At 41.8% G+C, this 23405-nt stretch overlaps 1 protein-coding gene across 1 annotated transcript in view; it reads left to right on the forward strand.

Annotated features, from left to right (window-relative positions):
* Positions 1-7184: 7184 nt before the first annotated feature.
* Positions 7185-23405, forward strand: part of BMP5 (bone morphogenetic protein 5) — a 92443-nt gene continuing 76222 nt past the window's right edge. Inside the window, exon 1 of the mRNA XM_074991139.1 lies at positions 7185-8346. Coding sequence (XP_074847240.1) covers positions 7863-8346 — 484 coding nt within the window. The 5' untranslated portion in view covers positions 7185-7862. The remainder of the gene's footprint in view (positions 8347-23405) is intronic.

The following is a 23405-nucleotide window of genomic DNA, read 5'->3' on the forward strand; positions in this document are numbered from 1 at the left end:
AGCTCCATGTGGCCCTGGTTCAAGCCCCCCCTGGACAGCCCTGATTCAATACCCCCAACCCCGGTTCAACCTCTCCAGCCCCAGTTCAGTGCTCTCCCGCCCCCGTGTGGCTCCAGCTCACCCCTTTCTGCGGCTTCGGCTCACTGTCCCTGCGCAGCTCCAGCTCAACCCCCCGCAGGGCCTCACGGTCCTGGCTCAACTCTATTCCTCCCCCACCCCCTGCAGCTCTATCCCACCCCAGGCTTAACCCCTCTGTCCCCCTCCAATAGCCCCAACCCACCACCTGGCTTAACTCTCCCAATCTGTCCCACCCCAAGCCCCAGGGCGTACCTTCCAAAAGGAGCTCCAGGTGTTCCTGCTGCTCCCCTGGCTGCAGAAGGTGCCTTGCTGCCAGGGGAGAAAAACCACCCCGACTACGTGAAATTTGAGTTGTGTGAGGGTGCATGGGACTGTAACCCTCACATAACTCAAGGGATTTGTGTGTAAGCACAGATCAAATAAACTGAGGCTTTGACTGGTCACCCAACAATAGACTAGAATAAATCCAGGCTTCTTGGTTTCCACTCTTGTACTTTTAATCGTCAGCCGAGTTAGCTGTGCTGACAGACTTCATCAGCCCAAGAACTGACAATTAATTTTAGCCCCACCCACTCAACAATTGTGAAATAAGTTTGGTCACATGTGCCAGAGGGCCCTCGACCTGCTGCATGGGAGCACTATGCCCTGGAGAGACAGTGTGATTCAGTGGCTGAAGATTCAAGACCCTTCTGTTTTAGTCTGAGCTCTGCCCTCTGTTGTGTGTCCAGGCAAGACATTATACTCCTCTGTGTGCTTTGTCAAATTAGCCAGGCCCTCCACTGGACAGTTTATAGTCTTGCCCTATGTGTTTATACACATTTTCACACAAGGTAGCTTCACATTGGCTGGAGCTATTAGGTGTAATCATAGCGCAAGTAATAATCCCTGGCATCCTGCATCAGTATGAATACTGCACCTACAAATCCTTTTTCATGTTGCCCATGGACATTTCACACAGGTGTATTCTTTGGGTGATACCACTTTTGTCTTTGGTCCCAAAACTGGTAGATGAGGAAGAAGGATATTTTCAAAACTGGGGGTTTGTTTTCGAAGGAACCCCATCTACACTGCTTGTTTTTTTCCCCTGAAAACAGAATTTCCAGAACAGCGAGTGGCTGTCATTATGCAAATGAGGCATGTGATATGTAAATTAGAACCTCATTTGCATTTCTGATTGGCCATATTTGCATTCCTCTTTTGAAAGGAAAATGTAGCATAGCTGCAGCCATAGAGTGCTCGGGGTGAATGCACAATTGCAAAATATCCTGGAAGTTTAGAATAAGTTAAAGAATTTCAAGATAAAATCAATAGTGTGACACAGATATTTAAATTAAAAAGCTATGCTTTATCAACATGTTTATTTAATATATCTATTGTACAGTAAAGAAGGAAAAAAGCAAAGCACAAAAAAAAAAAAAGCACAAACTGAAGGAATTCCCTGACAGAGGAACTAGGACCACATTGGAGCAACAGAAAGAATATAGCCACCCTGTAGCCAGCAGTGGTCAAAGAGTCTCACAGGTACCAGTTTGCAGCTGGGGCACAAGAACATTTTATTAAAGCTAAGCAAAGCACACACTTTTTTAAAAAGAGCTGTGCACTGCTACTTAAATGTTTTCTGTGTCCAAGTGTTTTGCATTTGCCATTGTGCAATTCTTTTTACTAATTAGAACCTTATAATAAACCAAAGAGGCTTACTGGAAGTTTGTTTGGTTTGCAAAATATGCAAATAATGATGCTTGAATGATGGATCTTTTTGTCAGTTGTATGTTCTGGGGTATTATAAGTGTTGCAAAGAATATTTGTAAGAGGAAGTTTCCAATTTTTTTTTTCAATTCAACAAAGTATCATTGAAAAGGCTCATTTTACACAGTGCAAAATGATTTTTTCTGACTCCTTTGAGTCTATAAAACTATTGTAATGCTTTCTTTATGGCAGAAATTATACCTGCTGATGGCTTGTACAGCATAATGCATGGTGCTCTGTATAGAACAACCTGCATAGGTGATTGTACCTAAAGCTAGAGGTCCTTCTTTGCCTGTAGATTGAAAGAAGACTTATTCTGCTATGTGTTTTCTATAAAGTGCCTCAAGACATACCAAATTAGCAAGACTGGGAACATGTCTGAACTTTCCAAGAACTGGATGAGAGACCTCTAGAGAAATACAAGTTCCTCTGGGAAATTGTTTTTGTGACTGAGGCTACGTCTACACGTGCATGCTACATCGAAATAAGCTATTTCAATGAATAACGTCTACACGTCCTCCGGGGCTGGCAACGTCGACGTTCAACTTCGACATTGGGCAGCACCACATCGAAATAGGTGCTGCGAGGGAATGTCTACACGCCAAAGTAGCACACATCGAAATAAGGGTGCCAGGAACAGCTGCAGACAGGGTCACAGGGCGGACTCAACAGCAAGCCGCTCCCTTAAAGGGCCCCTCCCAGACACAGTTGCACTAAACAACACAAGATCCACAGAGCCGACAACTGGTTGCAGACCCTGTGCATGCAGCATGGATCCCCAGCTGCTGCAGCAGCAGCCAGAAGCCCTGGGCTAAGGGCTGCTGCACACGATGACCATAGAGCCCCGCAGGGGCTGGAGAGAAAGAGCGTCTCTCAACCCCTCAGCTGATGGCTGCCATAGCGGTCCCCGCTATTTTGATGTTGCGGGACGCAGATCGTCTACACGTGCCCTACTTCGACGTTCAACTTCGAAGTAGGGCACTATTCCCATCCCCTGATGGGGTTAGTGACTTCGACGTCTCGCCACCTAACATCGATTTCAACTTTGAAATAGCGCCCAACACGTGTAGCCGTGACGGGCGCTATTTCGAAGTTGGCGCCGCTACTTCGAAGTAGCATGTACGTGTAGATGCGGCCTGAGTAGGTTGCACTCGGCTAAGAGTCAGTACTGAACCAAGGTCTGTGTGTAGCAGGCAGTGTGATGTTGTGCATTCATCTAAATGAAACAAGAAATAGAGAGAGACTCTTTTTACTGATTGATCCCATGATAGAACTTGTATCAATAGGGATATTAGCAGAAATATCTCCTTATAAAATTTCAATCCAAAGTCTACTTCACATTTCCCTCAAGGTTCACATTTAAAATGGTATTTTCCTTCTCCTGCCATGATGTACTGCCAGATGAAGTTATCCGTATTCATTCTGTGTAATTAGTAAATGTTTTGGGATCCTCCAGAGTGAAGGATGTTTACATATGTACGCTGCATTTCATCGTGTATTGGACCAATTGTTTCCCACAGTTACTTTCAGCAATATCTCAGCAATTTATTTTCACTTATTAAATATAATTAAGAAATCCAACCTAGGTCATATTCTCTACTCTACCAGCAGAATTCCCTTTAGAATTCTAAGCATAGCTTCAGTGCAGTCTGGAGCTTAAAGCTGCGCCAGTGGTCATCAACCTTTGGCTTTCAGCCCATCAGGGTAACCCACTGATGGGCCACAAAAGAGTTTGCTGATGTTCAACACCTGCAGGCACAGTCTCTGCAGCTCCCATTGACCACAGTTCATCATTCCCAGCCAATGGGTACTGTGGAAAATAGCAGCCAGAACATCCCTGAAGCCTGTACTGCTTCAGGCAGCTCCCAATGACCAGGAATAGTGAACCAAGGCCACTGGTAGGTGACAAGGGCCATGCTGGTGGATGCTCAATGTTAGGCCCACCCTCATCTCTGTCCTTCGTCAGAGCTATACCCCAGGAGATGCAGCTGAATGGAAGGGCTGGGGACAGTATAACCGCACTACAGGAGCTGCTGGAGCGGGGCTGTCTAACAGTTCTATTCTCCTTTCCCCATTGTGCTTCCCTGCTGAATATCCACCCCCTCCCTACCTAAGAATCTGGAGAGGGGCAGGTGACCCTTTTTGCCCTTCCCGAACATGGCCTCCTTCCATGCTGCCTCTTGCATTTGGAAATCTCATCATCTTCTTGCACTCCAAATGATTTCCTCCAGTTAGTGAAATCCTTCTATAAATGTCGCTTCTTCTTTTTTCAAGCACAGCTTAAGAGGGAGAGTAAGTATACCAGCAAAGAGCAAACTTGTGCAGTTTTAAGGTTGAACCTTCATTTTATGCGTGATACAGATCTCGGTGCTGGACCTATCCCATCAGTTGCATGCAGAGAACTAACAGGATGTCTGGGGCCTCCACTGTGTTGTCTGCACCTTATTTAAACTGAAAACGTCTGGAAAAGAGACCATGATTTCCTCTATTTTATATGTGGCAAGCCACTTATTTATAGAGATCCATAGCTATGGTGAGTTTGTGAGTGTAAGAACTTCTCGTTTTTGCAGTGGTATGATCAACTGTCATGAATCTGTGAATGGCTACTTCCTGAGCAGAGGGATTCCCAGGAATTATCTTTGTTTGCTAATGTCATCCTAGTTGTAGAGTGATTTGAACGTATGAGCAGTGCTAATGTTGCCATTTGCAAGGCCTGGAGAGAGAGGTTGCTTACATGCTCTCCTAGGGAAATTCCAAGTTGAACCCCCAAAGGTGGAAGAAGATCAAACTGTGCATCTTTAAATTTCAGTATGTGGATTGTTGGTTTTAGAGAGAGCCAAAACTGGAACCTCAAATTCAAAGTAATCTGAATTTCAGTTTCAAACACACTATTGCAGCTTTGGCTTTGGATCAAAAACCACAAGGGGCCCATGAATGCAAAACCACAAAGGGCCATGAATAAAACTAAAATCTTATGAAAGTAGTTGGTTTCAAACAGTTTCCATTACCTTTTAAACTGAAATCTCATGCAAATAGCTTGCAAGATTATGTTGTCATAAAATCTGAATCCTAGCTCCAATTTGATGTTGAATCTGAGTCCTCACCTAAAGTCAGCCCAGATACAAATATTGCTTCTTGTTTTATCACTAGTCAATAATTGTGTGGTGAGGCAAGGATCAGCATACATGACCCACCTTCCACCCAGGCAAGCTAATGATCCAGCAACGGACCATATTTGCGGATGAATCCTGATTATGTGCCACATTGGACGCATTGCCCATACACTAAGAAGACTTGCCAATAAAAGACACCACTGTACCAGGTTTGTTTGTAATGTCTCCCTTTGCTAGCCAGTGCATCTGCAAAAGGACCTAATCTATCCTCATGTATCTAAACAGCTACAGGAGATCTCCTTTCACTCAACTAGTAGAACCTGTGATTTTTGGAGTTGAAGGGCTTTGACACCCTATGTGTGAGAGATGTGGTAAATGTCTGTTGTCTGTAGCACATGAACTCATTACAGAAGGATGCTATGTTTGTTCTAATACAAATGAATTAAAGGCTTCTTAAAGGTTCTAGTGAAGTGGACTTTGCTCAGAATAGGTAACTTTTCATACCTAGGTCAAGTGTTTGGTTCTGGCTTAGTTTGAGAGTGAGTGAATTTGTCAGCCTCAGCTCTACAGACAGTGATTTGCTTGCTTATTCTGATAGCTGTTTACATAATTAAAAAGCACCTCACCATAGAGAGCATTAGTTGGTACTCTCAGAAGGGGAACCGAACGTTGACTGGCCAGGTTTGTGCTGAGGCATTTTAGCTCTCGTGTCATCCAAGGGACAGCAAGCAGGAACTTTCTGCTTTGCCTCACTGAAGTCTCGAGGGCGATCAGTCCAAGGCCTTAGAGAAAAAAAATGTAGTGATGTACAGACACACTGTTGGGCGTACGTAGAAGAAGAGCTTTAAATGACTGCTGAGGGAAAATAAATGGAAAAAGAAAACACAGTAGGGTACTGATCACTCTTGCATAAAGGAGGAAGAGCATTGCCATCAATTTCGGTGTTAATTACGGCAACCCTACTATGGGATAAATCCTTTCCTTGGCAATACCCATGAACCCTACTGATCTCTTGGGGGTTGACTGGCTGTCATCAGTGTGCCTTGAATGTGTTCTCAATTTAATGGAAAGCATTCAGTATGCTTGAATGAGAGCTGGACTGGGCTCTAAGGGCAGAAATTGTTCACGAGTGGATCCTTAGGATAAGAATATAATTTCTGCAGTGTGCAAATTTCGCTAAGAATTATGGTCAGCTGATGAGGAAATACTGGCCATGTGAGTAAAAGCTGCCTGAAGGCAATTTAGAGGTATTTGTTTTTTTCTTAGATGTCCGGCATTTCAGTATCTTTTTGCCCCATGTTTTCCTATTTCTTTCTCTTTCTGTATCATTCCCTCACCTCACCCCACTGGTGTCTTCCCCAGGGTATATTTCTCTAAGGCTTAAACCATATGTTAAGAAGCAGGTAACTGGCTGCAAAGAATTTTGAGCAATAGTGACACAGAATACTATGTTTTTGTGTAAATTCTACGAAAATCAAAGGTTAATAAAATTGAGAAGAGAACCATACTTTCAAGTAAAGCATTTGTGAGTAGGTGTTTAGCTATCTACCCGTTATACTAAATTGGAGAAATAGTTCATTAATAGTAGGCTATTAGTTTAAATCTCAGTTTTGTACTTCTGCTTGGACATGCAGTATAGTCTTTTAAGACACAAAATGCATTTTAAACAAATGATTATTGCTAACTATAAATTGTAACCTATGTAATGTATAATTATACTATTAACTATATGTGCATTTTGAATATGTTGGTTGCTGATTTCATTTGTTTTCATTTAGATAGCCTGTCTTCTGTTAATTTTCAGCTAGGCAGAGAAGTAAATTGAGCTTTAATTGATAAATTATCCTACAGGGCTTTTTAAATAGCTAATCTTTATTTACTCAAGTGTCTTAAAATATATGAGATCATAGTTTAACATGTCATGTGACTGAGTGTGTCATATTTATTTACTAATTTGCAGACTCAAAGATCCATATTATAAGCATGAACAAATTTAGGACATACAGTTACAGTAAAATTAAATTAAAGAGCTGAGGTTTTCCAGAAGCTGTATGCAAATGTTAAATTCTGTAGCCAATTTACAAATATTAGTGTACATTGGGGTTCTGGGGGGGGGCCTGAAGCTTTGTCTGGCAGCAGAAGGGTTAACAAATTTTTTGCTTTGCCGGGTTCAAATTACAATGAGAAGCCTCTTCTTTCCCAGCAGGGTTGTGCTTACATTAGTCTTTAGATCTCTGCTGAAGAGAGCTGTTATATTTGTGCCTGCTAGAGTTGGAAATAACAGTTAAGAAGCTGACAGGGGTTGAATGGATTTACAGAAGTTTTTTTCAAGTAAATTCAGGAAAACATATGAATTAGATTAGTACATGCTTTAGAATTAGTTTACACTAAGGTGATTCAAAAGATGTTAAAATTATCAGCAGGCTGCTGGACAAATATAAATTATACTACCAAGGTAAAGATCAAGACAAATCTGTGACTCAGGACTTTATCTTGGAAAGAGCGCAAGGTGTGAGAAGAACTCAGAATAATGAGTGAAGATAACTCTGGGAACTACAGTGTATCAGAAGATCAGCTCTTGCTAGCACAACCCTGAACTAAAGACCTGGTTATCTAAGGGTTTTATAGGAATGCCTAGATCAGCTGACAAAATACAGGTCTTCTGCTCCATAAATGCAGAAAAAACGATAACAACAGTGGAAAATTGGAAGTCTGAATTTCAGCTTTCCTAGAAATAACTGCAACCTGACACATTGCATAATATTTAAACGGAGGGCGGGGAAGAATCACCAAAGATGTTATGTTTAGAGATGACATTGACATGAAGAATAGGTAAATTTTGTTTTTTCTGCCACTGTGAAAGCAGAACTCACAGGAGCTCAGAATAAGCAGGAGAAATATTTTTGTTCTTTTTTCTTTTCAAAGATGAACCTAACAGCGCTCAAAGCTTTCCTGGGCTTGCTCTGGAATTGTTGGGTTCTGGCAAGTCATGCACAGGGGGGCATAGGAGACAATCATGTCCATTCAAGTTTTATCTACAGGAGGCTCCGGAACCATGAGAGAAGGGAGATACAGAGAGAGATTCTCTCTATCTTAGGTTTACCTCACAGACCCAGACCATTTTCACCTGGGAAGCAGGCTTCATCTGCACCTCTCTTTATGCTGGACCTCTACAATGCCATGACAAATGAAGAGGATACTGATGAACTGGAGTATTCACTGAGGGAATCAATGGGAGGAGAGAACAGAGGGATAAGAAAAGGATATTCCACATCTCCAAATGCATTCTCCCGGAGAATACAATTATCTCGCACGACTGCCCTGACCACACAAAGTCCTCCCTTGGCCAGCCTGCGTGACACCAACTTTCTGAATGATGCCGACATGGTCATGAGCTTTGTCAATTTAGGTATGTTGAAACATTTTTTTCTTCTTCTCTGTTTTACAAACTATCGCTCTGATCCTGTAGTTAGTACAGAGGTAAATCTCCCAGAAGGAGCTCAGTTTGTGTAAACAAAGCAGGATTGGGCCCTGGAAGTTGTACTACTCATAAAAGAGAGGTTGCACTAATGGTAAAGTAGCTACATAGTAGGTGGTCATGGAAAAAGGTTTCTCACACTGTTTATGTAAAGTCAGTTTCTATAACTCCCCTCTGCAGGCTTCTGTTTTCTTTCTTTCATTGATGTAATGAAAGTGCTAGCCTTAGGCCAGCTCCATTAAAAAGGAAAAAAAAATCAAACACGTATGTGTATTGATGACTTATGTTCCCCACCCTTTTATGTACAGCTCAGACATCAGATGTTAGTATTTTAAAGCCAAGAACGTTAAGAGGGTGGGGGAATCAAGCCGTTTCTGACAGGAGAGGGCTTTTTTGTTATTTATTTTTTTCTGTTGGGAAATGTCAGACTTTTGTTATCTTTTCAGCTGGATGGCTGAATTTTGTGGCATCTGCTGCTGTTTTTTTTGTTGTTTTGATTTCATAATCAAGGTTATATTTTTAGTGTCTTATCAGGATGCCTGGAACCTGGGTTAGGTCTTAACTTGTATGTTTATTTATAACAGAAGTAATAGATGTAATATTTCATACCAGAAACACTCCTGGACTTTTGAAAATGTATGTTAATTAAAGTATATAGTGAAAGCTAGTTATATTGGATTTTGAGTAGCAACCTGTTTACAGGTTATGAAACATTACATAATTCACTGAAAGTATCAGTTGCACATATCTTGACTAGCACAGGCAAAATAAATTTCATTAAGAATGTTGCAAACAATTCATTTAATTTACTCACTATTTTTACAGTGTACAAATGAAAAAGGCATTTTCTGCAAGTCTGACCACACTATTTATAAAAGTTCTTATTTGACTTTAGTAGGAAAAGAGTTTAAATGAAAACCTGAAGGTTTTCTAGGAGTGCTGTAAAAGATGTGATAAACTTTTGCTTTCCAGAGTAATTGCTGTTATGGTAATGTTTTAAATATTAGCCCATATTCTGAAATACGTGTTATCACACACATTTTGGGCTTTTTTAGTTTTCCAGGTGCCTTAAAGTTGCAGCAGGATTAGACAAGTCTCTAATCACTCATCTTCTTAGCTTCCAGAATTTGTAGGAAAATAACATTCTAGAATTTAATTACCATAACAATAAAACTATATTTCACTAATTAGTTGGCAGGTTAGCATGCTTAATTTTCAGACCTATTTTTTTTTACAAAAACAGCAACATGCAACTCCAAATACAATTAATACATTTTATTTTGGGCTCCAGATGTCAAAAAGTTGAACAGAATAAAATGTATTTTTAAAGATAAGTTCATTTTGGAATTTTTTTTCTAAACATTACACTTCTATATTATCTTAAATTAGTTTAAAAATTATTTGATACAACTCACCAAAAGTACAGCATTTGAAGTTAAAACACCAACATGAAAAAAAACCCAACAACATTGTGGTCTCAGAAATGATCAAGTATCAAGTCCTACAAACATTTCCATATGTATATGATCCAGTATGGTCACATCCTCAGCTAGTATAAGTTGCTGCAGTTGTATTAAAGTCAGTGGGCTACAGTTGAAGATCTGCCCATGGAGTAATTTTGATTATTTAATGAGGCTTCTTAAAGAATGAAAATGTTAAACACATACATAAGTCTTTGCAGGACTGGGATCAAGAATGGACTGCTCAGATTCTGCAGCATATACACAAGCAAAACTCCCATTCAGGTGGCTGCAAATCTTGTCTACGTGTCTTAGTGCATTTCTGCCTCTCATTCTAGCCTGAGATCCATGTTCATTTAGCAATACCTTTAAAAGTAACATATGCTTTGTCTTACATTTTAACTGAAAACTTGGAGTGAGAGTTTTCTGGTGGTTACAGTTATTGCACATGATTAAAATCTCAAGAATACTTTATAAATTCCAGGTTTTGTTTGGTATCCATAAGCCATTAATGTGTATTTTAAACATAAATTAGGCTTAATCCTAAATCAGTTTGAATGCCCTTCCACAAAGTTCATTCTGTGTAATTGTGGTTTATAGCATGCTTCTCTATGTAACATTCATAATAAATATTGATGACTAATATAGATTAGCTTTAACATTTTTATTAAATGAGCCTCTGTTTTAGCATAAGAACATATGACTAAGTTTGTCACTGAAGCAGGTAACCATTTGGTATGATTTAAGATCTTGACAGACGAGAGCAAGCTATGTTAACATATAATGGGGAAAATAAGCATTGATAAATTAATACTAGCACTATACCTTAAAATCAATAAAAATGAAGTATTGTTAGTAAAAGAACCTATGTTATTTTAGATTTGAAGCACTGAAATTTTTTATCAAATTAATAATCTTTGTAATCCCAGACTGCATTGATAAAATTCATTTAATTCATTATAGGCCAGTGTTAATATGGTCAATAATGCTTCTAAAGAAGATAAATTGTCCTGGTTAATTTAAACCATTGTTTTGCCAATTATAATTGCTTAAAGAACAGATGATTAAAAAAAGCAAATGTGCCAGTTCTCATGCTGAAGAAACCTTATTAGGAAGGAGCCACAAAAATAAAATCTTCCCTATGGGGAACATTGTAAATTACAAAAGAAACTGTGGGAAATTAAAAATCAGCAAAGGGCAAATCCCTTTCTGCTGAAGAATAAAACTTGCATTTATGTGACAATTTCAATAAGCTGTCAGAATGCAGTTCTAAACTCCTCACTTTTTAAAATACCTTTTGAAAATACAGCCAAAGCTATTGCAATTGTAAGTTTCTTCAGGGAGCCAGGAGCAAAAAATGAATATATTTATCTTGTCAAAAATTGAAACTGTAAGTAAATGTTGCTTATACCAGAATTACGGACCCTTCTTTCTCCAAAGATATTGACAAGGCATGGACCACGTAGTTCCCTAAATTTTGTATAATACTAAGCATATTGGCAGCTCACCATAAATATTGACGTTAATTGAGTTGGTCCAGAAACCAAAGAATAAATCCTCACTAAAATAAACCACAGCATTCTTAATAATCTGATCAAATAACCTACAACTTCAGAGATTCTTTGTTTTGTTCATGGGTATTTTTTTCCTGTTACATTTTGACCCAGACTGTTGCAAGTGAGTGACTGCAGCTCCGAGTTCTGGCATCTTCTTTTTGGCCAATCTCCAAAATTACATCTATGACACTATATTCACCAGGGAAGAGCTAAATCCTATAATAATTATACAATCCTTGTTTATTGTATACAGTGGGAACTATGTTAAAGGAAGGACTCAGGAGAAAAAAGCCTTCTAGGTTTGCCCATCCTGCACCTTAAAAATGAATTAAAGAAAAAAAATTGTTATAAGATTGCCCCCCCAAAAAAGAAAAGAACCAGAAAGAAAGGATTTTAATCGATTTGTTCAAATATTTCCAGCAGAAGGATTAAGTTTTCTATATATCATCACAATGACAACTGCATCCGCTATGCTGAAGGGTTTCTCTGCATTTATATTAATAAACAATATTTATGTATTTTCTTTTATTTACAAGATGTCAGTAAACTTGTTGTAAACAGATATTTGCCTTTAGTACGCAATTCTGTTTTCTGTCTTCCTATATTTGGCTTGAATACATTTGGCCACGGTTACATTATGGAATACAAAAATAATAAAACCTTTGGTTTTCAATTACTTTCTTGCCTCACATGAGAGTGTTTTTAATTTTTGACAATGCAGATGGGAAGGTCATCATTAAATTTGTAAGCTGAAACTTTGCATGTTGTTTAAAAGAAGGAACTGACTGTGATAGTCACTTTAAAAAGCAGCTAATATTCAAAAATAAAAACTATTTTGTTCGTATGGCATTTTGGGCTATATCATGTACTCCTAATTCAGAGTGTTTCCCCAACAGACCTTTTGCAGTCAGCTATTGAATCAACCATTGAAAGGAAAGTGAGTTTGCTTGTTTAAGGCATATTTATTCTTTTCTTCCAAACATGAAATTGTAGTATACATAAATAATAAAATTATGGAAACATTGCAGCCTGTTATTTATGATAGAAAACAACTTAACTTTTCTGAGTCATTTTAAGGTATGCTGTGTTTTAGTCCATACTTCAAATACTTACAAATCCATATATTACTGTTTGAGTTATATAAAAAAGAGGGGCTCCTATCCATGTTTAGTCACTGTGCCTGTTCAGTAGCTAGTTTCCTAAACCAAAATAATTGACTTGTTATAACCTCCCACACTAAAGCAACCAATCATTAGGGAAGGATATGGAGAGCTAGGCTAGGAAATATCAAGAGTAGCAGAAACTAATCTAGTTTTATGTATGAACTCAAAGAACGTGAGAAACTATTATCTTCTATATTCATTTAGCACTTGTGAATGGCCAAATATTTTAATAAAAAATTGTGGGTCAGTTTCTGATCTTGCAGGCTTCACTTTGGATGTCATACAGTTCTTATGTCACAAAAAACATAAGTTTCTAATGGAAACATTGGAAGGTGAAACAACCTTAATGAAAGTGTTGCAAGGGCTCTTGTTATTTTGTGTTAAACGGACAGGCGCTATTATAGAAATCAATGAATAAAGGTAAAATAAAATGCCCCACAGAGCTTAATTAGCTGGGCAAAATACTGCAAGAAAGTGTTCATGAAGATGTTGAATGGAAACTATAAAAATTAGTGTTTTTCTTTGTTGACTGTGAATTTTCATGTAAGAGAAAGTTTTGAAGAAACATTGCAGCAAGTGAGTCTTGCTATTACTATCCAAACAAGAATCACACTGGTAACTTGAAATCTCTTTTTGATTTCCTTTCACAATAAAATTTTGAGTCATCCAGGCAGCCAACAGAAACAATCCAATGTAACTCAGCAATTCAAACAAACATCACAAACCGTGAATACCGAGTGAATAATTTTATATGTTCACATAAAGTGCTAAACCGCTTTGAATAATGAATAATTGTAGAAATGTGTTACAGGAACAGAAAGACAATAAATTAATAGAATAACGTATTCACTACCAATAGTTTACCCATCTCCAACCATTTGTTAGGCAGTGCTAACCAGTTTTTACAATGTTAAAAAGCAGGCTGTTAGGACAACAAAAGAAAAATAGTTGTTCGTTCTTCCATCCAGGAACTCTGTCACTTTATCACTTCACAGTTATATATTTCCCTAAGAAATTTCTCATGTTACCTGAATTTTGTGTTATATGGACATACCTCTAGATAGTTTTGTGTGTTTGCATGAATATCTTCTAACAAAGTAATATTTTGTTAACTGTCAGTTAATTCTTTTGCCAAAGTTAACACTTTAAATTCAAGTAAATTGTTGTAGCAACTCAGCCAAAAATATGTCAAACTCTCCATTAACTGGAGCATAAAACTGTCTGACTTCCTTTGCCCACAGATTTGAAAGAAATTGCAGATAACTGAAAAGAAACTGATTTAGCAGATGGTCAGAAGTGTATGGTGAAGAGATATCTATAATCTCTCTCTATAAAATTATACAGAAACATATATTTAATATATTAATATTTTCCCATTGGAAGGAAGGCTGATCCAGTTATGCTTCTTTTCTTTAATGTGTGTTACTTTGCCAGACTAAATACGGCTTGGAGTGGGGACATAGGGATTGTGTGTGTGGTACAGTACATACTTTTTTCTGAAAACACCAATTTGTAGTCACTATCTACAAAAGAGGAAGCGAGAAGCTGGTGAGGATTCGGTCTCTGAGAAGGATCTTTGGGGAGTAATAAGTCTCCAGTGGGATATGAAGATGCCTTCTTGATTTTTGTGCCCTGGCTCCTCTCCGAACCCCGACCCTTGCTGGAAACTCTCGGATGACAGGCAAACCTTGGTTAATAAGTGTTCTCTTACATTTACTGCTGCTATTATTACCTTCATTGAATGTGATATTCTGAGTTTTACCATTGCCACCTACCTACTGCCTAAGTAACTGGGATATCAGACACGAGCAGCCCTTTTCTAGATATGACATTTCCTTTGGGCTGGATTTCTTGGGCCTACAGGCTAACTAAGTTTTGCATAAAATAGATTATCATATGGTTATTTTAAGGTGAATTCTTGTGTTCCTACATAGCTGAGGAAAAACCATTTATGACATGCCAACTGCAGCCTCCCGGTAAAGAAAGACTTCAGGAAAACTCTGGCTGCTGCTCTCAGACTTGTAATTATTTCCGACATTGTTTCCATCTGCTTTTCCTTCTCCTCCCTATCTGTGAAGGTGGGTCACTTGACAATGAAAGGAGGAGAAGCATTAAGACAGCATTAAAGAACGGATTAAGAAAAATAAATGAGATGATGATGACAAGGGAGAAAATGAAAGAGGGCAGGTCAACAGTGTAGCCCAATGGAATAGCTGAGATGAAACATGATGCATTCCTTTTTTTGATGCTTGTATACCTTGTCATGCCAGTAATGTTCCTGAGATTGGACAAAAAGGTGAGACAGTGGTAGAGAGGAAGAATGTTGTTAAAAGAGAGGCTGGAGAGCGAAAGGGCACAAGATGCTGATGGATGGGGCATAAATAAGAGGGAGTGATGTGCTCTCTGAGTCATTCACATGGTGGTAGAGAATTGAAGTCTTCATCCTCCCATTCCTCCCCGTGGCAAAATAACTTCTCCAGTGTCCCCAAACCACTCATTCCAAATGCAAATCCTTTCTTCCTGGCAAAATAAAATAAGCCCCTCCCCCAGTATGTGTGTGTGTAGGGAACACAGAGGCTGGCTACTGACACTTACAGTCATAAATAACATAAGAGAGAGCTTTTTAAAACCACAGGTTAAAGGATGAGGGCTGCCATGATACATGCAGAGAGTCTGAGATCAGAGGATCCGCTAAAACATATCAGGAGGAACAATGAATCCTCTTGTTCTGAATTTCATTTAAGAGTGCTTCATAGCACCTTAAGTTCATACTTTACTGGCTAGGCCATGGGGTTTCCCCATTTGCTCTTCTCTTAAAATAACACCCCTAGCTAAAATTTCCTATAAAACACACAAGTTCTACAGCAGGCAGAACTTGTCAACCTCTGGAACAACTCATTTAGTTTGGGGGTGGGGTGCATGGGGGAAGGAGTTGGTTTGTATTTGTAGTTTGAGACTTGATTTATCTGCAAAAGTTACTATAAAATGAGTACAGTGGTCCTTTCCATTGGCCAGAAATTATAGTGTCACAACCTGATGCTTCAGTAGTCAAACCGAGCCAATAGTTGCCAAACAGTTGTGTCAGTATAATAGACTATGCTGATGGTATCAACCACACTCTGTACCCTCTTATTTAAAGAAGTGGGTTGTACCTACAGTGACAGAAGTAGAACCTGGAGTGACCCATCCTCTCTTAAAAGTTGGGACATGTACAGCCAGTAGGTAGAAATGGCACAGCAATTCTCCTGCACAAAGGCACATAACTGAAGTAATGAGTGGAAGCCCAAAAACTAGTAAACAAAATCTGAGGTATCAGTCCTAGAACATGGTATGCATCTATTGTTGGCAACAGACAAACCACGAATTCCTCCACTGCTCCCAATGTGGGATTTCTATATCTATGTCTATATCTATCTATCCTTCCTCTCTCTCTCTCTGCATGCAGTACAGTATTGCAGTAGTGTGTAGGAACCCTATTCATGGACTAGGAGCCCATTCTGCTAAGCTGTACAAACACAGAAGAAAAATGTAAGTATTCAGATGTAAAATACTCTTTCTTAAAATTATTTTATATTTCATTTTAAAATAATTTCAGTAACCATTGGTTAGTAATTTACTAATGGTATGATTTGCCTGGGGAGAAGGTTGAGCTGACTTTTATGTTGCAGTTGCATTAATTTTTGTGCTAACAATTTGATAAGGGAAGTCAAGGAACAGAGTGAGAAAATGTTGGCTTTGACAATAAGAGTTTTTAAAATATATTAGGAAAAAAGAATACAGGCAAGATTATTAGTCCATTATGAAATGGAAATAATAGAACAATAATGCAGAAGAGACAGAGGTATGCAGTCTATATTTGTGTCTGTATTTCTGGAGAATCGAATGATTCAATCGCATCGTATGGTAATAACATGCTTTCCATTCTACTAGCATCACTAGAGGATGTTGATCAGAAACTTACTAAAGTTAGACTTTTTAAAATCAGCAGTTCCAGATAACTTGTACGCAAGAGTTTTAGAAGCACTAGCTGGGGAGCTTGCTAGATCATTAATATTAATTTTTAAAAAGTATTGGAGAACTTTGGAAGTTCCAGGAGATTAACATAAGCCTAATGTGTCCACTTTAATATAAGGACAAATAGTACAATCTGGTACTTATAGGCCTGTCAGCTAGACATTGATGCTGGTCAAGAAAATGGAGTGGCTGATACAGGATTTGATTAATAATAAAAGTGGGTAAAGTAATGATTTCAGAACAGGAGTTTATGAACAATAGATCTGGTTACACTAAACTTGATATCATTTTTGATGAGATGACAGGTTCAGTTTATAAAGGTTTTAGCATAACATACTTTGCCCTCTGAAAGGCATTTGATTTGGTGTCACACATCATTTTGATTTAAAAAATTGCCTTATATTAACCTAACATACATTGCATGGATTAAAAATTGGCTTACATATAGGTCTGGAATGGTGACTTTGAACAGTGAGTTGTCATTGAACAGGTCTGTTTCTAGTGAGTCTTGCAGGGACTGATTCTTGGCCCTATACTATTTACAATCTTTACTAATGACCTGGAAGAAAACATAAAATCCTCATCGATAGTTTGCAAATGGCATGAAAACTAGAGGGAGCGGTAAACAGTGAAGAGGCCAGGTCACCAACTCAGAGCAATCTGGATCACTTGATAAACAGGATGTAAGCAAAGAGTGTGCATTTTAATATGGCTATACATTAATCTGTACATCAAGAAACAAAGAATATAGACCATCTACAGGATGAGGGACTTTATCCTGCAAAACAGTGACTTTGAAAACAAAATGGTGGTTGTGAAAACCACTGGAAGACGGATAGTGGTGACTCACATATGATGTAAGATGCCCTGGGATTCTTTGAACTCACTCAACAAAAGAGGCATGAAAGGTGAAAATTGTAGAAATCCTGGTAGCAATGATGCCATAGCAGATCAGGCATGCAGCCCACTAACAGAAAGTGGATTTGCTGTGGATCATGATGGAATATCGGGCTCAGGCAATGACCCATCAGTAAGACAGTTTTGGAGCAGATGTTCCAGAGGTTCTTAAACTCAGGGTATCTCCCAGCTTGCCAGAGAGAACTAGTCCTTCTCTGTTCTAAATGAAAGAGGCTGCCATTCGCCCTCTAACTGGCTACCCTGAGCTGCATGGCACTTGCAGTATGGAATGTGGAAAGCTATATGGATGCTGAACTGCTGGAGAGTCAATCACAGCCACAGTTGCAGCCTCAACTCAAAGGCCAGCAGCATGAGTGGCCCTGGATCTATTCCTGGCACCCTTTGGTGAGACCCCCCCAGGGGAGCATACATATGGTGGGGGGGCATGCTACCGTAGCTGTTGGGATGGACCCACCAGGCACCCATGTCCTGGGCTTGGCACCAGCACCATGCACCCACTGGGGCATCCCACCTGGACCCCACAGGTGGTAGACATGACCACCCACAGATCCAGGACAAGCTGCCTGACTCCCTAGAATCTTGGTGGAGGTAGCCACCCACCCCCACTATGCTTGAGAGCATGCCAGCCACCTGGGTGATGGGCCCTCCCCACACACACCACCTCTGGGTGCGACTCCCCACTATCAGGCATGGCTGCAGGTGTCATTCAGCATTCACCCCTCTGGACAGTGCTAGGGGCTGCAAGCATGTGGGGAAAGGCCCCCGCAAGGCGCTGGCTGCATCCAGCATGCCCTCCAGCCACAAGTGGGGACTGCTACATGGCCGCCTCTCCATGGGACACCTGGGGCTGGCCTGACGCAGGGCAGTGGTCCAGCTGATGTCCATGACACCACAGTGTACCCATCCAACATGGCCCACTGTCCAGGAACGTGGGCACACACACCCTGGATGGACCCATCCCATGGCCTGGGGGGGGCTGCTGCTTAGAGGAATGGGCCACAGGGACTGTGCAGCAGGATAACCCCAGTGTTCCCCCCCTTTCCCACCCTACAGCCGCTCCATCCAGGGGCCAGGTCAGTCCCGCCGCTCAACCAGGCAGCTCCAGTGAGGAGCCTGAGCCAGTGGAAGTGTCACCCAGGGAGGCCACATCACTGCCCCTGGTGTGCAACTGTGGCCCAAGAGTCAAGATGCTGGCTACTGGCTGTTGCCAACTGCAAGCTGGGAGCAGAATGCCATTTACCGGGAATGGTTGCAAGTGGAGTATGAGAGGCTGCAGGCAGAGTGGGAACAGCTGTAGGCCCAGGTGCAGTCCTCGAAAATGTGGCTGGCCTGGGTGGACAGTGCCCTCGACCTTGTAGAGGCATGGGTGGCCCACTGCTGCCCCCTTGCTCCCCACTGCCAAAGTCCCCCCTGCCAACCCTGAGCCCAAGCACCAGGTGCTCCTAGAGGCCTTGCGGTGGGCAGCGGTGGTAGCCCTTGCTCCTCCAGGTCCCCCAAGGACCCACCACCCACTCCCACCGGCTCCCCCACTGAGCCCAACCCCATGTCTGGCCGCCCCCACCTCTCCATACTCCTGGCTCTGACCCAGCCTCCAGACAGGCCAGGACTCAACGTGGACGGAAACCCATGGCCAGTGCAGCTTGAGGTCATCCAGCCCCTCTCTGGGCTAGTGCCCCCTGCCAGTTCAGAGCCTCCCCTCCCAGTTCACAGCCCCCCATAGTTATGTATATAGGTCATAAGTCCATATAGAATATTTTATTAATGTACAATTACTTAGTTTAGGCCTTTCACAGTTATCTATTTTTCGGCAAATGGTTTCAGTCTTTTGGTGTAAAGCTTTGGTTGTTTTAAGCCCATCCCCATGTATTTCCTTTTGGATGCAGTTAGGGGGGTGGTGTGGGGGGACAGGAGGGGCAACTGTGGGGGGTTTGAAGGGCTGTAGGCATGGGGTGGTTCCTGGAGGTGACTTGGGGAGTATTATTGGGGGCCAGGAGTGAGGTGCTCCCACTGTGCCTCCTAGATGTGGACCCCCTCAGCATGTGCCTGATGGTGAGGTGTGGCACCCAGCTGTTTGTAGGGGCCACCACCCCCTGGCTACTACCCGTGCAGGAAGTCCTCCCCTTTCCTCTCCACCAAGTTATGGAGGGTGCATCAGGCGGCCACAACATGGGGAATGTTCTGTTTCCCCATGTCCAGCTGGTTCAGGAGGCTCCGAAACCTTCTGTTTGGGCTCCTAAAGGTGAGCTCAGAGGGTTTCCATGCCCATGCTAGCCTCAGAAAGGAAGCGTTCCTGGGTGGGGTCCAGATGTCCCATGTATGACCTCATTAGCCATGGGAGGAGCGGATAGGAAGCATCCCCGATGAAGCACAGGGGCATCTGTGTGTCCCTGATGGCCAGCTCCCAGGAGAGGACACAGGTGCCTGCCTCCATCTGCCAGAACAGGCTGGAGTTCCAGAACACCCTCGTGTCGTGGCTACAGCTTGACCACCCAACATAGATGTCAAGCAGTTGCCCCTAGTGGTCCACCAAGGCCTGAGTCACCACGGAGTGGTAACCCATCCAATTCAGTTATTGGCTTGCGCTGTGTTCTGGGGCCCGGATGTGGATGTGGGTCCCATCCACTGTCCCAAAACAGCTGAGGAAGCCCATGTGGTTGAAACTGGCAGCAAGGGCTTCCATGCCGGCAAGCCACACCAACCTCTGCAGCAGGACAGCATTTATGGCTTGGACCACCTGTGGGTGGGGGAGACCAGACACCCCCATGAGGATCTGGGGAGATAGGGCCCCTGGGCTACAGTAAGCCCCACTTCTATTTGCCCCCTGTCCCTCTCTGCCCCATCCCCTTTAGCCCCCTGCCCCTATCCCCCTTTGCCCCCTGCCCCTTTCCTCTCTTTCCCTGTCCCTTTCGCCATCCCCCTCTGCCCCAGTCCCTGCTCTTTCCACTGCTCCCTCCCCCTCTTCAGTCCCCCCTCTCACTCTCCCTTGTTCCTTTCCACTTGTTCCCCCTCTCCCCTTGCTTCCATTGCTTTCCTAGTCCTGTCCCCACTCCTGCTCTGCACAGCCTGTGGCCAGATGGTTTCCTTACCTGCATCACAACAGCCCTGAAGGTGGGCCTTCTGATGTCCAATTGGTGACTCATGGAGTAGTAGCTGTTGGGGGTGGCCAGCTTCCAGGGGGTGATGCAACCCTCTTCTCCATGGGGATGGCCAGCAGTAGGTTGGTGTTGTGACATCTCAGGGCAGGGGCAAGCCAGTGGCACAGTTCCAGGAATGTGCCCTCGTGCATCCTGAAATTCCGTGTCCATTTCTGATCATCCCATTGCCCCAGGACCAGCCAGTACCACCAGTCAGAGCTTGTGGGATGCCACCAGATCCTCCTGGTCACCCAAGGGGGTGTCTGCAATGGTGGCACTATGACTTTGGGGGCCTGCTCTGCAGGCTGTCTCTCTGGGTCATCCCCCCATATGTGGCTGTATAGACCTATGATGGCCGGTAACAGGAGCTGGTCTGTGGTCCTGGGCAAGCCTGGGGACTGCTCTGCCATAGTTGCAGTCGGGAAGGGTGAGGGTGGGCAGGAAGGGGTGTTGTGTTCTGCCAACAGAGTGGGTGGTACGTGTAGATGCTCTGTCAACAGATCAGCTTGCTATTGCGTGCCGCTTTGTTGTGCGGACAGAATGTGTTGACAGCAGTATTGCGGTTTCTCTGTCAACAGTGACCTCAGTCGACAGAGGCTGCCTGTGTAGGAACAGCCTTAGTTTCAAATGAAGATACAGTGACTCAGTTTCTCCACCATATTTCTCCAAAATAAGGGTGCTCATCTGAGGTTTATTTGCTTTGTGAGCCCTAATTCCCCAGGACAAGGCTTGTATTCTCTCTCTAAACACAAAGAGCCAAAGATGTTTTGGAACTTGTCTAGCACTGTGTTTGCACCCAGTGGTGGCAGCAGAATTTGGGGAATGAATAAGAAGTCTGGGCCCCTTGTTCACGCTGTGTAGGTAGACACAGGGGATCTGCAAGCCCAGAAGTCCCATGGCCTCTATCTCCTGCATAGGTAGAGCAGCAGCTGTGGAAAGCTGCTGATATTTTTCTCTCTTATTTTTACCCTAGCTGTGCATTTTGGATAGGATTTAGCTCTTAAGAACTTTGTAGCCCCTATCATTTGTACTGTGCATTCTTCCTGGGGATTTCAGGGTATCATTGGTCTAAAAGGAAATGGCAATGGACGGCTGCAAATCATGACCTTTGAGACTTATTTATTGCCTAAGACAAACTGTCCTGTAGTTGAAACAAGGAATTAGTAAAACTACAGCAGTATAACACAGACTGGAGTTCTGGGGAAGCTACCTAACTCACTCTAGTATGGTGAGACTTGCCTCATTTACATCTGTGAGGTATAGAATTGTGCAATCTTGCTATAAAATGTCTCTGTATAATAAAGATAAAACAAAGAAAGCAGCTAAGTCTCTCTAGTTTAATACTTTGGGATTGTTATTTTGCTTTTTAAAAAGTCCTTAAATTATACTATTATTTTCTCCCCAACAGCATATTAACAGCACTGACCTTTCAAGGGTGCCTGTTTGGGCCAGTGTTTATCAGATGACCATTTGACCCCTTTGTTAATTGCTTAATTGCATCCGGTTGTAACATTTTGAAATAAGAATGAGAGAGTTTGTGGATCTGCTCCCAAGAATTGGAGACTAATAACATGTCAGCCTGGTTCTGTGAGAAGCTGAGTAACCTCCAGTTTAGGTCGGTGGGAGTTAAGGATTGCTTCTGTACGTGGCAGGATTAGTCCTTTAATCTCCTAATTTTCACAGGTAGGATCCCAGGTACTTGTAAAAAGAGCACGATCAAGCAGTGCTGATAAGTCTCTGGAGCTTTCCCAAAGACAGGAGGATCTTAGGTCGGTTGTATCAGCAGTGCCTGTAGTCTGAAGAAGACAGCCTGAGTTATGTACTTCTATTCCATGAGAGATTTGACTTTGTCTTTCCAGAATTTTTCCCTTTCACTTCTTTGTGCTTCTGTTTCTCCTGAGCTGATTGCGAATCTCATAGTTTGGTGGTCTTCCTGGAGTCCTGAGATTTATGTGGGAAACTCAGTTTTTGTTTGTTTTTAAATGACGTTGCTAGTCCTATGTTTGCAAAGAGAAATGTGACCCTTACATTTTCAAAAAACACAAGGCAAATAAAAAGGACTGAAACTTTTTTTTTTTAAAAGCATGATTTTCAAGCCAGTCTGATGATTTAGGTGTATCAGGGTGATTTGGCTACTGAATTTTGAACACAAGAGTTGAAGATACTGCTTTTGCACCCACTGGGGCTGGAGGGTGTATTTCCTGTGCCTTTCACTGTGCAGGAAAGATGGGCGATACACCAAACAAATAGTATTGCTGTTGTTTTGTTGTTCAAATCTCACAAGCAGTTCTCAGACTGCATTACAGTGGAAAATAAGGGAAGAAACAAAGCAATAAAATGAGAAACGAGACAGTCAGATCCTCACAGTTTAAAATAATTCACCTCTATTAACTACAGTTGAGCAATGTTAATTAGCACCAGCTGAGAAGCTGGCCCTGAGATTATATAATGATGCAATATGAAAATGGATGTCTTCAAATGATGACTAGAAACAGATAATTAATCACCTAAGTGTTTTCTGAAGAGTTAATGATGACTTTGGAGAATTATAGAAGAAGCCCAGTTACATGTTTGCCACGTAGTAGTTGGAATTTATGAATTGTTTGTTTGACCCTGGATTGTAACAGCCTAGCTGGATCTGGCACCCACTTTTAAACTTGGCTCTGAAAATACGTGTTCTTGAAAGATATTGAAATAAAATATTTAGTTTTAGAAGAAGCCCACGCAAAACCTGCATGTTAGGTT

Source organism: Carettochelys insculpta, chromosome 3 (assembly GCF_033958435.1).
Source record: "Carettochelys insculpta isolate YL-2023 chromosome 3, ASM3395843v1, whole genome shotgun sequence".
NCBI classification, from domain to species: Eukaryota; Metazoa; Chordata; order Testudines; family Carettochelyidae; genus Carettochelys; species Carettochelys insculpta.